General features: G+C 35.2%; 1 protein-coding gene across 6 annotated transcripts in view; it reads left to right on the plus strand.

Moving 5' to 3' along the window:
- The window catches only part of RIF1 (replication timing regulatory factor 1), a 71,291-nt gene extending 64,564 nt beyond the window's left edge, over window positions 1-6,727 (plus strand). For 5 of the 6 annotated variants that reach the window (XM_040475033.1, XM_040475037.1, XM_040475036.1 and 2 more), the window contains 3 exons: window positions 360-513; window positions 2,101-2,209; window positions 2,686-5,763. In XM_040475033.1, the coding sequence (XP_040330967.1) occupies window positions 360-513; window positions 2,101-2,209; window positions 2,686-2,900 (478 nt within the window). In that variant the 3' untranslated portion in view covers window positions 2,901-5,763. Of the gene's footprint in view, window positions 1-359; window positions 514-2,100; window positions 2,210-2,685 lie in introns of all 6 variants that reach the window. The other variant, XR_005790291.1, reaches the window with a different exon arrangement.
- Window positions 6,728-12,803: the final 6,076 nt, after the last annotated feature.

Below are 12,803 nucleotides of genomic sequence, written 5' to 3' on the forward strand. Positions count from 1 at the left end.
TGTGTGTGTGTGTGTGTGTGTGTGTGTGTGTGTGTGTGTGTGTGTCTGCCCCTTTCCCACTTGAGCTCTGTCTCTCAAAAATAAACAAACTTTGGGGTGCCTGGGTGGCTCAGTCTGTTATGTTAAGCATCTGACTTCAGCTCAGGTCATGATCTCATGGTTCATGAGGTCAAGCTTTGCATTGGGCTCTGCACTAACAATGCAGAGCCTTCTAGGGATTCTCTCTCCCTCTGTCTCTTCCCCTTCCCCCACTCGTGCTCTTTCAAAATAAATAAGTAAACTTTAAAAGATAAGTAAACATTAAAAAATAGCTATAAAACTATATGATGACATTTCTCCTTTTTCTCTTACCTCTTTAGGGCAAGAGGACTGGGACAGCTCATTAGAGCTAAGAATATAAAAACAATTGGTGATTTGAGTACTCTTACAGCATCTGAAATAAAAACTCTTCCTATCCGTTCTCCAAAAGTGTCCAATGTAAAAAAGGCTCTCAGAGTTTATCATGAGCAACAGGTAAACTTCAATGTTAATAAATCATGTATAGATAAATGATTTAGCAATACAATTACAGAAGTTTGTACTGTTGCTTAAAAACTCATTTTATGCCACCTCCCCGCCGGGGGGGGGGGGGGGGGGGGGGGGGGGGGGGGGAGAGTAGGGTGGAAGGTCACTTTATAATTTTATAGACAAAGTTGGCTTCTTGAGTTTGTATACTATCTTTGTGTAATGCATCTCTTTCTTCTTCAGTTCTCCTACCCCCTTGTCTCATTCGTTTCCACCAAATTCGTGATTGTGGTTTTGTGGCTGCTATTCCTAAAACCTGGTCGTTCAAATCTAAACATTATAATAAAAATCTTGCAAATTTGTAGTCAACAGTACTTTGGTCTTGATATCCAAGACAACTGGGACTAATTTTTCTTGCTCTTATCAACTTTTTGCACATATTTTGGCTTATAGACATTTTTGAAGAATCTCCACCCCCCCCCGCCCACCCGTAAAAATATATACAGAAGATTCTGTATATTATTTCAGAAGGATTTAGATTGTACCGAAACCCATTCAGAGACCCTTTATGTGTCCATTGAGATTATGCAAAATTGTGAATAAATGGGGGGGGGAAGATGTTAAGATTGAAAAACCATTGTTTATGTTAGAATTTCTGAGACTGCACCTTACTACTGAAGACTTCTATTTTCTTGAAAGTCTTTGATTTAAAGATTATTTGTGATCTTTAAAAACCTGTTAAAAAAAACAAACAAAGACTATATTAGTAATTTTCAGTCTCAAAGATCAGGAGCTCAGTGTCTGAAGTACACTCAGTGGTCTGTGGGCCCTGAGATTTGTCTCTGAAAATTAACATTTTTTAAAAGCGGTTTTATTGAAATACATTGATATACTGTAAGGCCCATCCAGAGCACACAATTGATTTTTAGTATATTTACAGGGTTACACAGTTGTCACCATGATCTAGTTTTAAAGCATGTATTACCTCCCCAGAATGAAATTCTGTATAGCCCTTAGCAATCACTCCTCATTCTCCGCCCCCGCCCCCCCCCGATTTTTTTTCTCTATAGACTTGCCTGTTGTGGGCATTTCACAAAACTGGGTTCATGAAACCTGTGGTCTTTTGTGACTGGCTTCCTTGAGCATAATGTTTTCAAAGTTCACATGTATCAGTATTTCATTCTTCTTTATGGCTAAATAATATTCTATTGTATGAAAATATAAAATATTCATATAAATTCTGTATGTTATTTAAAGTTTAGAAATCTCTTCCTTGGGTTTTCTTTTCCCATGCTTCTAAACTTGGGAAATATAATGTAATTTTTTTGGCTGTCATGGATTTCTCTTAAGTCCATTAGAAAATAGGAATTCCTAATCAGCTCTTTGAGAAAACACTTTGTAATCCTGTTTTTTGTGTCGTTAGTAGAACACAGTTTCTTAGTATTATTAGCTAAGTTAATAGTCCTGTGATAGGCTGGGAAACATACAGATTTTTTTCCAGCTTTAGTGTTTTTTAGTCGTTTTAAAAAAAAATTTCCAATTTGTTGATTTTGTTTTTTGTTTTTTTTTTTTTACTGGCCTGAATGTATAATCAAGGTAAAGTCTCGTGGACTAGAAGAGGTACCAGTTTTTGATATTTCTGAAAAAACAATAAATGGAATACAAACTAAATCTCTCCCTTCTGATGAAGAAAGAGTTGCCTCAGGTATATTTTAACAAAGTGGGACAATTTTATTTATAGGACCAGCTAACTTGAAGAAATACTGTTATGGTTCTAGTTTTAATTTGACCATGCTCTGTTAATTTGACCAGTTTTTGTGTTGTTGTTGTGCTAGTGGCCAAGTGCATGAGAAAGTAACTGATTTGACTTCAAGTATGCCTAGTTGTTTTTATCTAATTGTTAACTGCTATTCCATCAAGGTCTTAAATAGGGATATAAACTAAAAATTGTGTTTCAGTTACGCTGTTAATAAAAATGAAATTGCCTGACCATTTCTTTAATGGCACAGAACAAACTATGGTAGATATTTCTGTTGGCCTTTTCCTTTTGAGGAGCAGGGATACAGCCTGCACTCCCAACTTAAATCCTAGGTACTTAAACTTTGTATTAACGTAAAAAGAGATATATACAACTTAATTTTTATCTCGGATAAATTGTGCCTTTTTTCTTTTTCTTTTTAGATTTAATTGATCCTGTTGCTTTAGAAACTTCATTACCTAAAAATCTTATGGCACAGATTAGTGCACTTGCTGTTCAACTGGATTCAGAAGATCTCCATAATTATTCAGGAAGCCAGCTGTTTGAAATGCATGAGAAACTTGGTAGCATGGCAAACTCAATAATAAAAAATTTGCAGTCACGCTGGAGGTCACCAGCCCATGAAAATTCCATTTAGTATCTTAAGAGAAAATTGAAGGTTTTTTGTTTTTTTTAACATCACTGAATTTTTTTGATTCATAAAATGAGTTCTGAAATACAGCACAGTTTCAGTCTGACTGTTTGCAAAGTTGATATTTCAAACCCTGAAGGGCTGTGACTTATTACGTAAGTTCAGTTTGTGAGTTCGTATGTAAAATTTTTGTTCATACAACATTTTCTTGGCTGCTATGCATAGCTTTTTGAAAAATTTAAATATCTTGCCGAAACCTGAAAAGCAAAAACTAGAAACAAAAGCATTTTATTTTACACGTCTTAAACTCCTGGATATTCTGATGAAATGTTCATGTAAAATACGTTATTTTAAGTAAAATTGAACATTTCTATTTGAATTTTTGCTGAACTGGTAAAACTGTTTATACTTTTTTTTTTTTTTAATTTATATTTGTTGTGCCTGAGGTTTAAGAAATTTGTTCTTTGTAGAACACCTCAAAGGAGATGCAGAAGAATTGAAATGTTTTTTCGCAGATGTCAATTTTGGACACATTTCAAAAAAAATACCAAAAGTTGCAACTTTTGGGGTTAATATATTAAAGCCAAATTTACTAAAATTCCATTCATTTGCATTAGCAAATATTTGTGCAACAGCATTGGTGAAAATTTAGTCGTTTGAGACCTACCCCATTCATTTTAAAATGCATGACTATTTGTACATTATGTATAGATTTAAATGTTTTTAATTTATAAATTTCAGCCTTTGTTAATGGCATGAATTTTTCTGCAGCTACTTGTGAATACCTTTGTTTAATAGAAACCTATTTTGTATATATTACATGCTGAGAGATCAGTATGGACAGTTAGAAGTGATTTGTGGGCTTGCTGCAGATGATTGTAGGATTCTGTATCTACAAATACAAATAGTTTTGTACTTAGTAGTCTTAGTAAAAACATGAGTTTATTTTCTAAAGTAACCAGAATGAGTTATAGAGATGAGAAAGTGTTACATAAGAACTTTGCTATTCATACCTATACTTTTTTTTTTTTTTTTTTGGAAGGAGGGTGTCCACCACTAAAAACGTGCTTCATCACATTTCTTTTTAATGGAGAGTTAGTATGACTATTTTTGTTACAACTTGGACTATAAGAAATCTAGACTTTATCTGCTCTTTTCACCTACACCTAAAGCAAACTTGGAAGAAATTTGAAATTGTTCTTTTGAAATATGTATGTTTTGCCTAGTTTAAAAGAATAGGGTGTATATAATTAAAACGTTTGTAAATTTTACCATCTAGTATTAGTGCCTGACTTCCCACATTTGTTTCGTCTCTTCACAGTGAGAATATCTCATTTGCTCTCTGAATAGAATGAGTGAGTGACCTCAGTTTCATCCTTTATTCAGAACTTAACCAGATTGAAAAGGCACACATTGTTCAGCAAGTTACAGCAAGTTTAATCCTTGTGTCTAGTTAATTCTTATAATACTCAGAAGGGGACCACCAGTCAGCCAGCAAAGTTGGTGTCAATTTCATAATTATAAAATAGTAGTTTATATCGTCTCTCTTTTCCCAGATTCTTTTTTATAGTAAAGAGGCATGTAAGTTTTTTTAGTTAACAGATGTAAGAAGATGTGTGTGTATGTGTTTGTTTGGAGAGTTAAAATTGGCTTATTTCTTATTGTGTCTTAATGTTTGTGTTAACTGGTTGGTGAAATGAGTTCTAGGGAACATGAACAGTATAGCAGAAAATGTGACTAAAATGATTATCATTTACTTAAATCACTGAATTTGATACAAGCACAGCTATTAATTTTCAAATGTTATAGTTGCACAAGGATGTATTTTAAAATGTTATTTGAAGGCAGAAACCAGTTTGCTAAATCTTCATTCCTGATATAGTTGTAAGTGTATATTTGAGGCATCTTAATTTTATTATTCTTGCCTTAAATATTTCTGCACATTTTCCCCTGAATGATTCCTGAATAGCAAAAAGTATTAACACTCCTTGATCAGTTTCAGTGTGTTGTTTCACTATTAAAATAACATCAGTTTTCCAGCTATTTTCTAAGGGTTAATAAAACAAATGGCAAATATTAGTAAGAGAATGTAAATGTGATTTCTTATTTTATGCATTTATGAAAAGAATCTGGTTGCTTGCAGAAGCATAGTACAATTTATGTTCCAAATGGACTTTGTATAGTGGATTTAAATTTTCAGCATTGCAGTGAACCCATTCTCAAAATGCTGTGACATTTGAACAAGTTTGAAAGCCATTGTTGAATGATATGGAGCTTTTGTTCTAATTCCATATTGTCTAAGATGAATCAGGTTTTACACCTTGAAAGTAGTCAGGGATTCTGTTATATTTTTAAGAACCATAAAAATGTCAAGCAATTTGGATTATGTTTTGCCTAAAATAAAAGTGGCAGGGCAAGAAACAAAATTAGGGGAAAAATGGGAGAGGGGTGTGTGTGTGTGTGTGTGTGTGTAAAATTTACAATTAGCATTTTTCTAAAAAATTAAAAAATTTTTTAATTAAAATAATTAAAAATAAGTGCCGTTTAGAAAACTTTTCTTGGAATTTAACAGAAAATGTGAGTTAAAGGGGTCACATTTTCCCTTAATGCCATTCTTTCCAACTTGACTTTACAACCCAGTAAGAAGGGCCTAGTTTCCGTCTTACATTCTTTGTTATTGATTTTCAGGGAGATACTTTGCAGCTGGGCTAGGAGGTCATAAAATAGCAGCTATTGACAATATTATGATTTTGGTGGAGGGGAGAGAGCTGTTTGCTCAATAGCACAACCCATGTCTGTTTTATTCCTAAGCCATCAGAAAGGTTATGTACATTGTATACAAACATTAAAGTTTTGACTTTTAACAGTGCTTCTCAAATTTGGCCTGTGTGTATGAAAATGCAGATTATGATTCAGCAGTTCTGGGCTTGAGGCCTGATAGTTCATGGCCAAAAATTTCCACATGATCCATACAAATGCTCATGTCTGTGGATAGGCCTAAGATGCTACAGGCTACGAATTAGGTGATAATAACTCAAGCAGGTTTAAATCCCAGGAATTGTTGCTGCAAAAGATAAAGGTTAGTATTTTTTAAAATAATTTTTTTTCAGATTTATGTTTGGGGGTACAGACTGGTCTTGAAGCCTTCAAATTAAAGTTCAAAGTTTTTTCAAGAGTTAAAGGTAGAATTTTGCCTCATTTGGAGCCTTTTTTAAATATGGAAGATTTACGGTATTGGAGAGATTTATGTTTTTAAGTAGGCAGTTCTATATTTCATATTGTAAAGAACCTTACTAAGCAGATTAGACGATTTGAACCTTTTTCATTAGTGTATGTGGATTATTTTCTCATTTTTCTAATATAAAAGTAAAATTTCAAATATTAGGAATGTATTTAGTCTCTAAATCTTGCCTTCTAAGTTATGGGGCTTCATATTTTACTAATAAACATTGAAAACAGACTACCCCTAATTAAGATTAACTTGGCAGTAAAGTTAGCAGTACCAAAATAAGTCCTAAGAGATGTGAGTTGTCATTTTACTAAAGACTTCTGGTTACTTTGCCATTACATTGTTGACAGTTTGTGTCATCTTAAAATGGTGCTTGAAAAACAAATAATTTTACCCAAAAAATGAGTTTCTCTGGGCATTGTTATGTTGTGTTTCCCTAACATATTTTAAATGCTTTTTGTGTGGATTGCACTCCTTCAGAGCACTTAAGAAAATGTAGCCAGAAGTTAGGTAATGGGTTTTTTAATTGATTTATCAAAATTTGTTGATTTTTTTTTTTTTTTTTTTTGGTTTAATCTGTAAAATAAATGTGGGCTTCGGTTTGCGATGGTCCAGTTGATGATAATGTTTGTTATATGCCAGCCTTTATATATTGCTTTTTTTTTTTTTTTTTAAGTTTTCTTAAATGTTCATTTATTTTTGAGAGAGAGAGAACACAAGCAGGGAAGGGCAGAGAGAGACACACACACAGAATCCAAAGTAGGCTCCAGGCTCTGTCAGCACAGAGCCCGATGTGGGGCTCAAACTCATGAACTCTGAGATCGTGACCTAAGCCAAAGTCAGACACTTAACTGAGCCACCCAGGTGCCCCTGTATATTGCTTTTTGAAAGTATGTATTAAAATCTGAGTCATGAGGATTTGAAGATCCTTAGATATTTAAGAGTAGAATTGAGTATTCACTCAGTTCTTTAATAGAATGTTAAATTTTATAACATGATCTTAACCATTTTTTTCTTTAAATACCAAAGAATATTTAAAACCAAACATGAAGTTCCAAGCTGTAAATGCTTAATTTCTTGAAGTATACCATTAGAAGAAAAGATAATATCTCCCTTTACCTGAGAGTATAAGATTGAAGGCAATATTTTAAATTGATATCACATGGAATAAGAGAAGTATATAGCCTTTTAGTATAGGAACAGTCCTATATACTTTGAAAATAGCTGGTAGTTATCCTATATCCTATACACATAGTACCAGAACTGGTACTAATAAATACCCTGAATAATTGTTTGAGATCTACATTATTTATGGGTTACTCATCTGGCTCGGTCACTGGTAGAGCATGCAACTCCTAAGCTCAGGGTTGTGGGTTCGAGCCCTATGTTGGGTGTACAGATAACTTAAACATAAAATCTTAAAATATATATATATACATTATCTAATATTCTGCCCCCCCAAAACAGTAAATAAAACGACTTCCAACAATAGGCAGAATCATTCCTTAAATGAATAAATTGGGTATAACTAGGAAGTTCACTTTCAAAATAAAGTCATGGAATGGAAAACAGAATATTGTGTAATAGCTGTTTTGATAATTGAGTAATTAGATGTCTAAAGAAATTTTTATTTTTGTAGAATGGGAATTTTCTAAAAGAAGAGTGAAATTAACAAAGAATTTGAGTATAGAAGCTATAAGATGTCAGTCCTAGCCTAGTAAGTTTTTATGAACAGGTCAAAAAACTATAGCCTGCCACCTGTTTTTTATACTTCCTGAGAGGTAGGAATAGTTTGTACATTTTCTAAAAGGTTGGAAAAGAAAAAAGTAATATTTTGTGACACATGAAAGATGAAATTAAAATTTCAGTGCCAGTAATAAGGTTTTATTGGGACACAGCCATGTTTATCTACATACTGTCTTTGGCTGCCTTCCTGCTGCAACAGTAGATTGGAGTAATGTGACAGACTATATGGCCTATTAACACCTAATGTTCACATATTTGGCCCTTTTGCATAAAGTTTACTGTTCCCTGGTACAAAGGGTATGTTTGTTCATACATGGCATGTAAGTCCATTTGGTCATTTGCTTCTAAATGGCAAAACGGGGATCTTGCTTCCTTAAATCCTTAATTTATTGTTGTTACTTAGATTTTACAAAAATGTGTTCTCCTGATTCCACTTATATCTTAACAATATTGCTCAAATACATATATACTAGGAGGTACTGGTACTTTTTATGTATACTTTTTTCCTCCTATTTAAACTCAAATTATAGTTCTGTGTTTGCCATGGATGTTGAGGGGCGTTGATGTGAGGGAAAGGCATCTGACATTCAGTGGTTCTGTCATTCCTGTGAAATAAATTGGGAGTTTAGGGAGTTTGCTTTCTGTGTTGGTGAGGAATTAATGCTTTCGATCTATCTTAACACTACCTCCTGTGGATAGACTTGACTAAATGCACTTAGACTGAGAGAAGCCAAATCAGTCATTTATTAGCCTATGATAATTTTTGTTCCCACCACTTGATAAACTCGAAGAGAACTTAGTTTTACATTGAAAATATTTATATTTGATAAGTCAAATGACTTAAGTTGAAATTTCACAGAAGTACCTGTTCATCACTCAATTAACTGCACTAGTATTTGGGAAATAAGGATGTAGTCAGTATTATTTGTGTAATGCTTTATACAGTGTTTGAAGCAGGTAGACCAATATTAAAAGTTTATTTTCAGGTTCATTATGATCGGATTCAAGGAGGGAGAATCTCTGTCTTACCCACCATAAAACTTTTCATGATCTATTGAGAGCTGTTATCACTTGCCAATTGAAACTGGATATTGAAACATTTTTAAAGAAATGCACTTTAATCTGAAATAAAACTATAAAAGCAATTCTGGCACTGTTTTTGTTTTGTTTTTGCTTTGAAGTTCATAAGATTAGCATAATCAACATACATAAAGTGAACACTGTCCCTCCAGAAACACATGAGCTATTCATATTTTATGGCCTATCGTAGCCTTAGAAGAGGTTCTTTTTCTTGTCCTAGTTTTATAGGTTTCACACTTCTAGATAACATAGCTATATTAAAATTGAATAGACTTAATGATATTGAAAAATACTGTATTAGTTTACTATGGCTGCTATAACAGCCACAAACGGAGTGGCTTAAACAACAGAAATTTATTGTCTCACAGTTGTGGAAGCTTGAAGCCTTGAGACCAGTTGTTGGCAGGGTTGGTTTTTTGTAAGGGCTGTGAGGAAGACCTCCATGCTTCTCTAGCTTCTGGTGCTTTCCTAGCAATATTTGGACTGGCATGTAGGAGCTTTGCTCTGATCTCCACTTTCATCTTCACCTGGTGTTCTCCATGTGTGTGTATTTGTCCAGACTTCTTTTATAGACATCAGTTCTGTTGGTTCTGAGCTCACTTCATTTTAACTACTGACTTTTGCAGGGACCCTAGTCACAAATAAGGTCACATTCTGAGGCACTAGGGGTTAGGAGTTGTGGAAACCTGAAGAACCCATAACGTGAATTTCACAAGAGTAGCCCTGAATAATAGTACCATGAGCACTGGTCATCAGGGGAACTGTGTGACTCCAGTATAACTTCATTCATCAGTTCCTCTCTTTATTATAGTCTCTTGAGGATGGTATGAACAGCTAGTCACTGAGGATCTTTGCAGCCTTAGGTCTTCACATTTGTGTAATTTGTAGGTGTCTGTACAAAGGACTTCCCTGGTATCACTGTACTGACAAAAATGGGGGTCTAGCCTTTCAAACAGGAGGCTAGAAATAGAAAGTTGGATGAGCAGGAAAGTTTGAACCCTGGATGTGGATTGTCTGTTTTAAGGTGTATCCATTGTGATTGTTTTAAGATGTGATTAATAGGATTCACTTTAAGGTAATGGAAGGAGGGCATTGGTAGGGTAGAGACAGAACAAGATTAGTCATGAATGGAAAACTTTTGAGGCTAGGAAGTGAGTATAGTTGGATTCTCTACTTTTGTATGTGTGGAAAATTTTCCAAGCTTTTAAATAAAAGCCCTAGAGTTAGGTTAAAATTGTTTAATAGCAACTGCAAAGTGTGCTTTGGCAGTCTTAAAAAGTGAAATTTCAGAACTAAAACATTTATTATAACTGAGACAGCCTATACTTTGTTCTGGAAGTTGGAAAACCATGCACAATGGTACTGCTGTCATTTAACCTGGATTTTATCCCAGTTAAAATGAAGATTGAAGATGGGAGGAGAGAGTGGCTGTCTCGCCCACCATTATACTTTTAAGGCATGGCCTGCTTTTTTCACAGGACTCTTAAGTTTCATGAGGACACCAACTGTCTCTGGCTCATCACTCAAACCCCTGCATGCAGTGTGATCTCTGATCATTTCCACATGTGTGCATTCTGCACTGGTGTTCACTCTACTAGTGTGTGCCTACTGTGGGTTTCCTCAAGAGACAAGAAGCTTTGGGACAGCAGTTGAACGCCTTTCGCATGTGCTGTCAGCCCACAGCTGTGGATTAGAAAGATACCCTGCAGTTAGGATTCAATCCCATAGCTATTTACGTTTTTATAAGTTTAACTTTTAGCTTTGCTGTAGTGAATTTATTACCTATTTCTAAATTTAAATCAGTGTTTAAGGATATATATTTGTATATCAGGGGAGGCCAACTGCCTACTTTTCATTGTAGTTAGCCCTTCTCAGGCCACATTTCCCCTAAGTGGAGGAGCCAGAGGGAGACTACTCATGTTTAAAGCTTCCTCATTGTATGGGGTGCCTGGGTGGCTCAGTTGGTTAAGCATCTGACTTGATTTCAGCTCAGCTCATAATCTCAAGGTTTGTGAGATCAAGTCCCACATCGGGCTCTGTGCTGTCCGCTAGACACAGCACACAGAGTCCGCTAGAGATTCTCTCTCTGCCCCTCTCCTAGCTCTTTGTCTTGCTCTGTCTCAAAAATAAGTGAATATTAAAAAAAAAAATAAAGCTTCCTCATTTTCCATGAGCTCCCTGCGTAGACCCCATTTTCCATGGTGCTCCCCCAACACCATGCAGTGCAAAAACAAGGAAGCAAGTTGTATTATTAAGCAAATAATAAGTTGGTATTGAAAGTAAGTTATATGAAGTTTTTTTTAGCTTTAAATTACAGTATAGTTAACATAGTGTTATGTTAGTTTCAGGTGAACAATTCTGTACATTACTCTGTGCTCATCATGATAAATGGACCCTTAATCCCTTTTACTTCATGCATTTCCCCAACCAACCTCCCTTCTGCTAACCATCAGTTCTCTATAGTTGAGTCTTTTTTTTTAATTTTTCTTTTGTCTTTGTTAGTTTTGTGTCTTAAATTCCACATATGAATGAAATCATCCAATATTTGTCTTTCTCTGACTTCACTTAGCATTTTACCATATATATATATATATATATATATGTATATGTATATGTATACACACACACATACATACATACACACACACACCCCATATCTGCTTTATCCATTCATCTACCAATGGACAGTTGTATTCTTTTCCATAATTTTGCTACTGTAAATAATGCTGCATTAAATAGAGATGCACTTATCTTTTCAAATTAGCGTTTTCATATTCTTTGGATAAGTACCCAGTAGTGTAAATACTGGATCATAGAGTAGTTCTATTTTTAACGTTTTGAGGAACCTCCACACTGTTTTCCACAACACTTTGGCTACAAGAGTTTGATTTCCCACCAGCAGTGTACAGGGGTTCCTTTTCCTCCACATCCTTGCTGATGTTTATTGTTTCTTGTGTTTTTGATTGTAGTCATTCTGAGAGGTGTGAGGTGATCTCTCATTGTAGTTATTTACTTAATTATATTTAATTTTGGAGAGGGAGAGAGGGCAGAGGGGGAGAGTGAAGATCTTAAGCAGGCTTCATGCTGTGTGCGAGGTTCAGTCCCATGACCCTGGGATCGTGACCTGAGCCAAAATCAAGAATTGGGCACTCAACTGACTGAGCCACCCAGGTGCCCTTCTCATGGTAGTTTTGATTTGCATTTCCCTGATGGTCTGTGATGTTGAGCATTTTTTCATGTGTCTGTTGGCCATCTGTGTCTTCTTTGGAGATATATCTGTTCACGTCTTCCTATTTTAATTTGGATTGGTTTCCTTTGGCATTGTATAAATTCTTGATATATTTTGGGCATTAGCCCTTTATCAGATATGTCATTTGCAGGTATCTCTCCTATTCAGTAGGCTGTTTTTTTTTTTTTTTTAGTTCTGTTGTTGCTGCCTTCCCTGTGCAGAAGCTTTTTATTTTAATGTAGTCCTGATAGTTTATTTTTGCTTTTGTTTCCCTTGCCACAGGAGACATATCTAGAAAAACGCTGCAGTGGTCAATGTCAGAGATATTACCGTGTGTGCTCTGTTCTAGGAGTTTGCTTCACATCTCACATTTAGTCCTTTATTTAATTTTTTTTAACGTTTATTTATTTTTGAGACAGAGACAGAGCATGAACAGGGGAGGGGCAGAGAGAGAGGGAGACACAGAATCTGAAACAGGCTCCAGGCTCTGAGTTGTCAGCACAGAGCCCGATGCGGGGCTCGAACTCACGGACCGTGAGATCATGACCTGAGCCGAAGTCGGACGCTTAACCGACCAAGCCACCCAGGTGCCCCCCACATTTAGTCCTTTAATCCATTTTGGTTT

The sequence above is a fragment of the Herpailurus yagouaroundi genome, unplaced genomic scaffold, assembly GCF_014898765.1.
Source record: "Herpailurus yagouaroundi ecotype Mexico unplaced genomic scaffold, PumYag 140, whole genome shotgun sequence".
Taxonomy (NCBI): domain Eukaryota; kingdom Metazoa; phylum Chordata; class Mammalia; order Carnivora; family Felidae; genus Herpailurus; species Herpailurus yagouaroundi.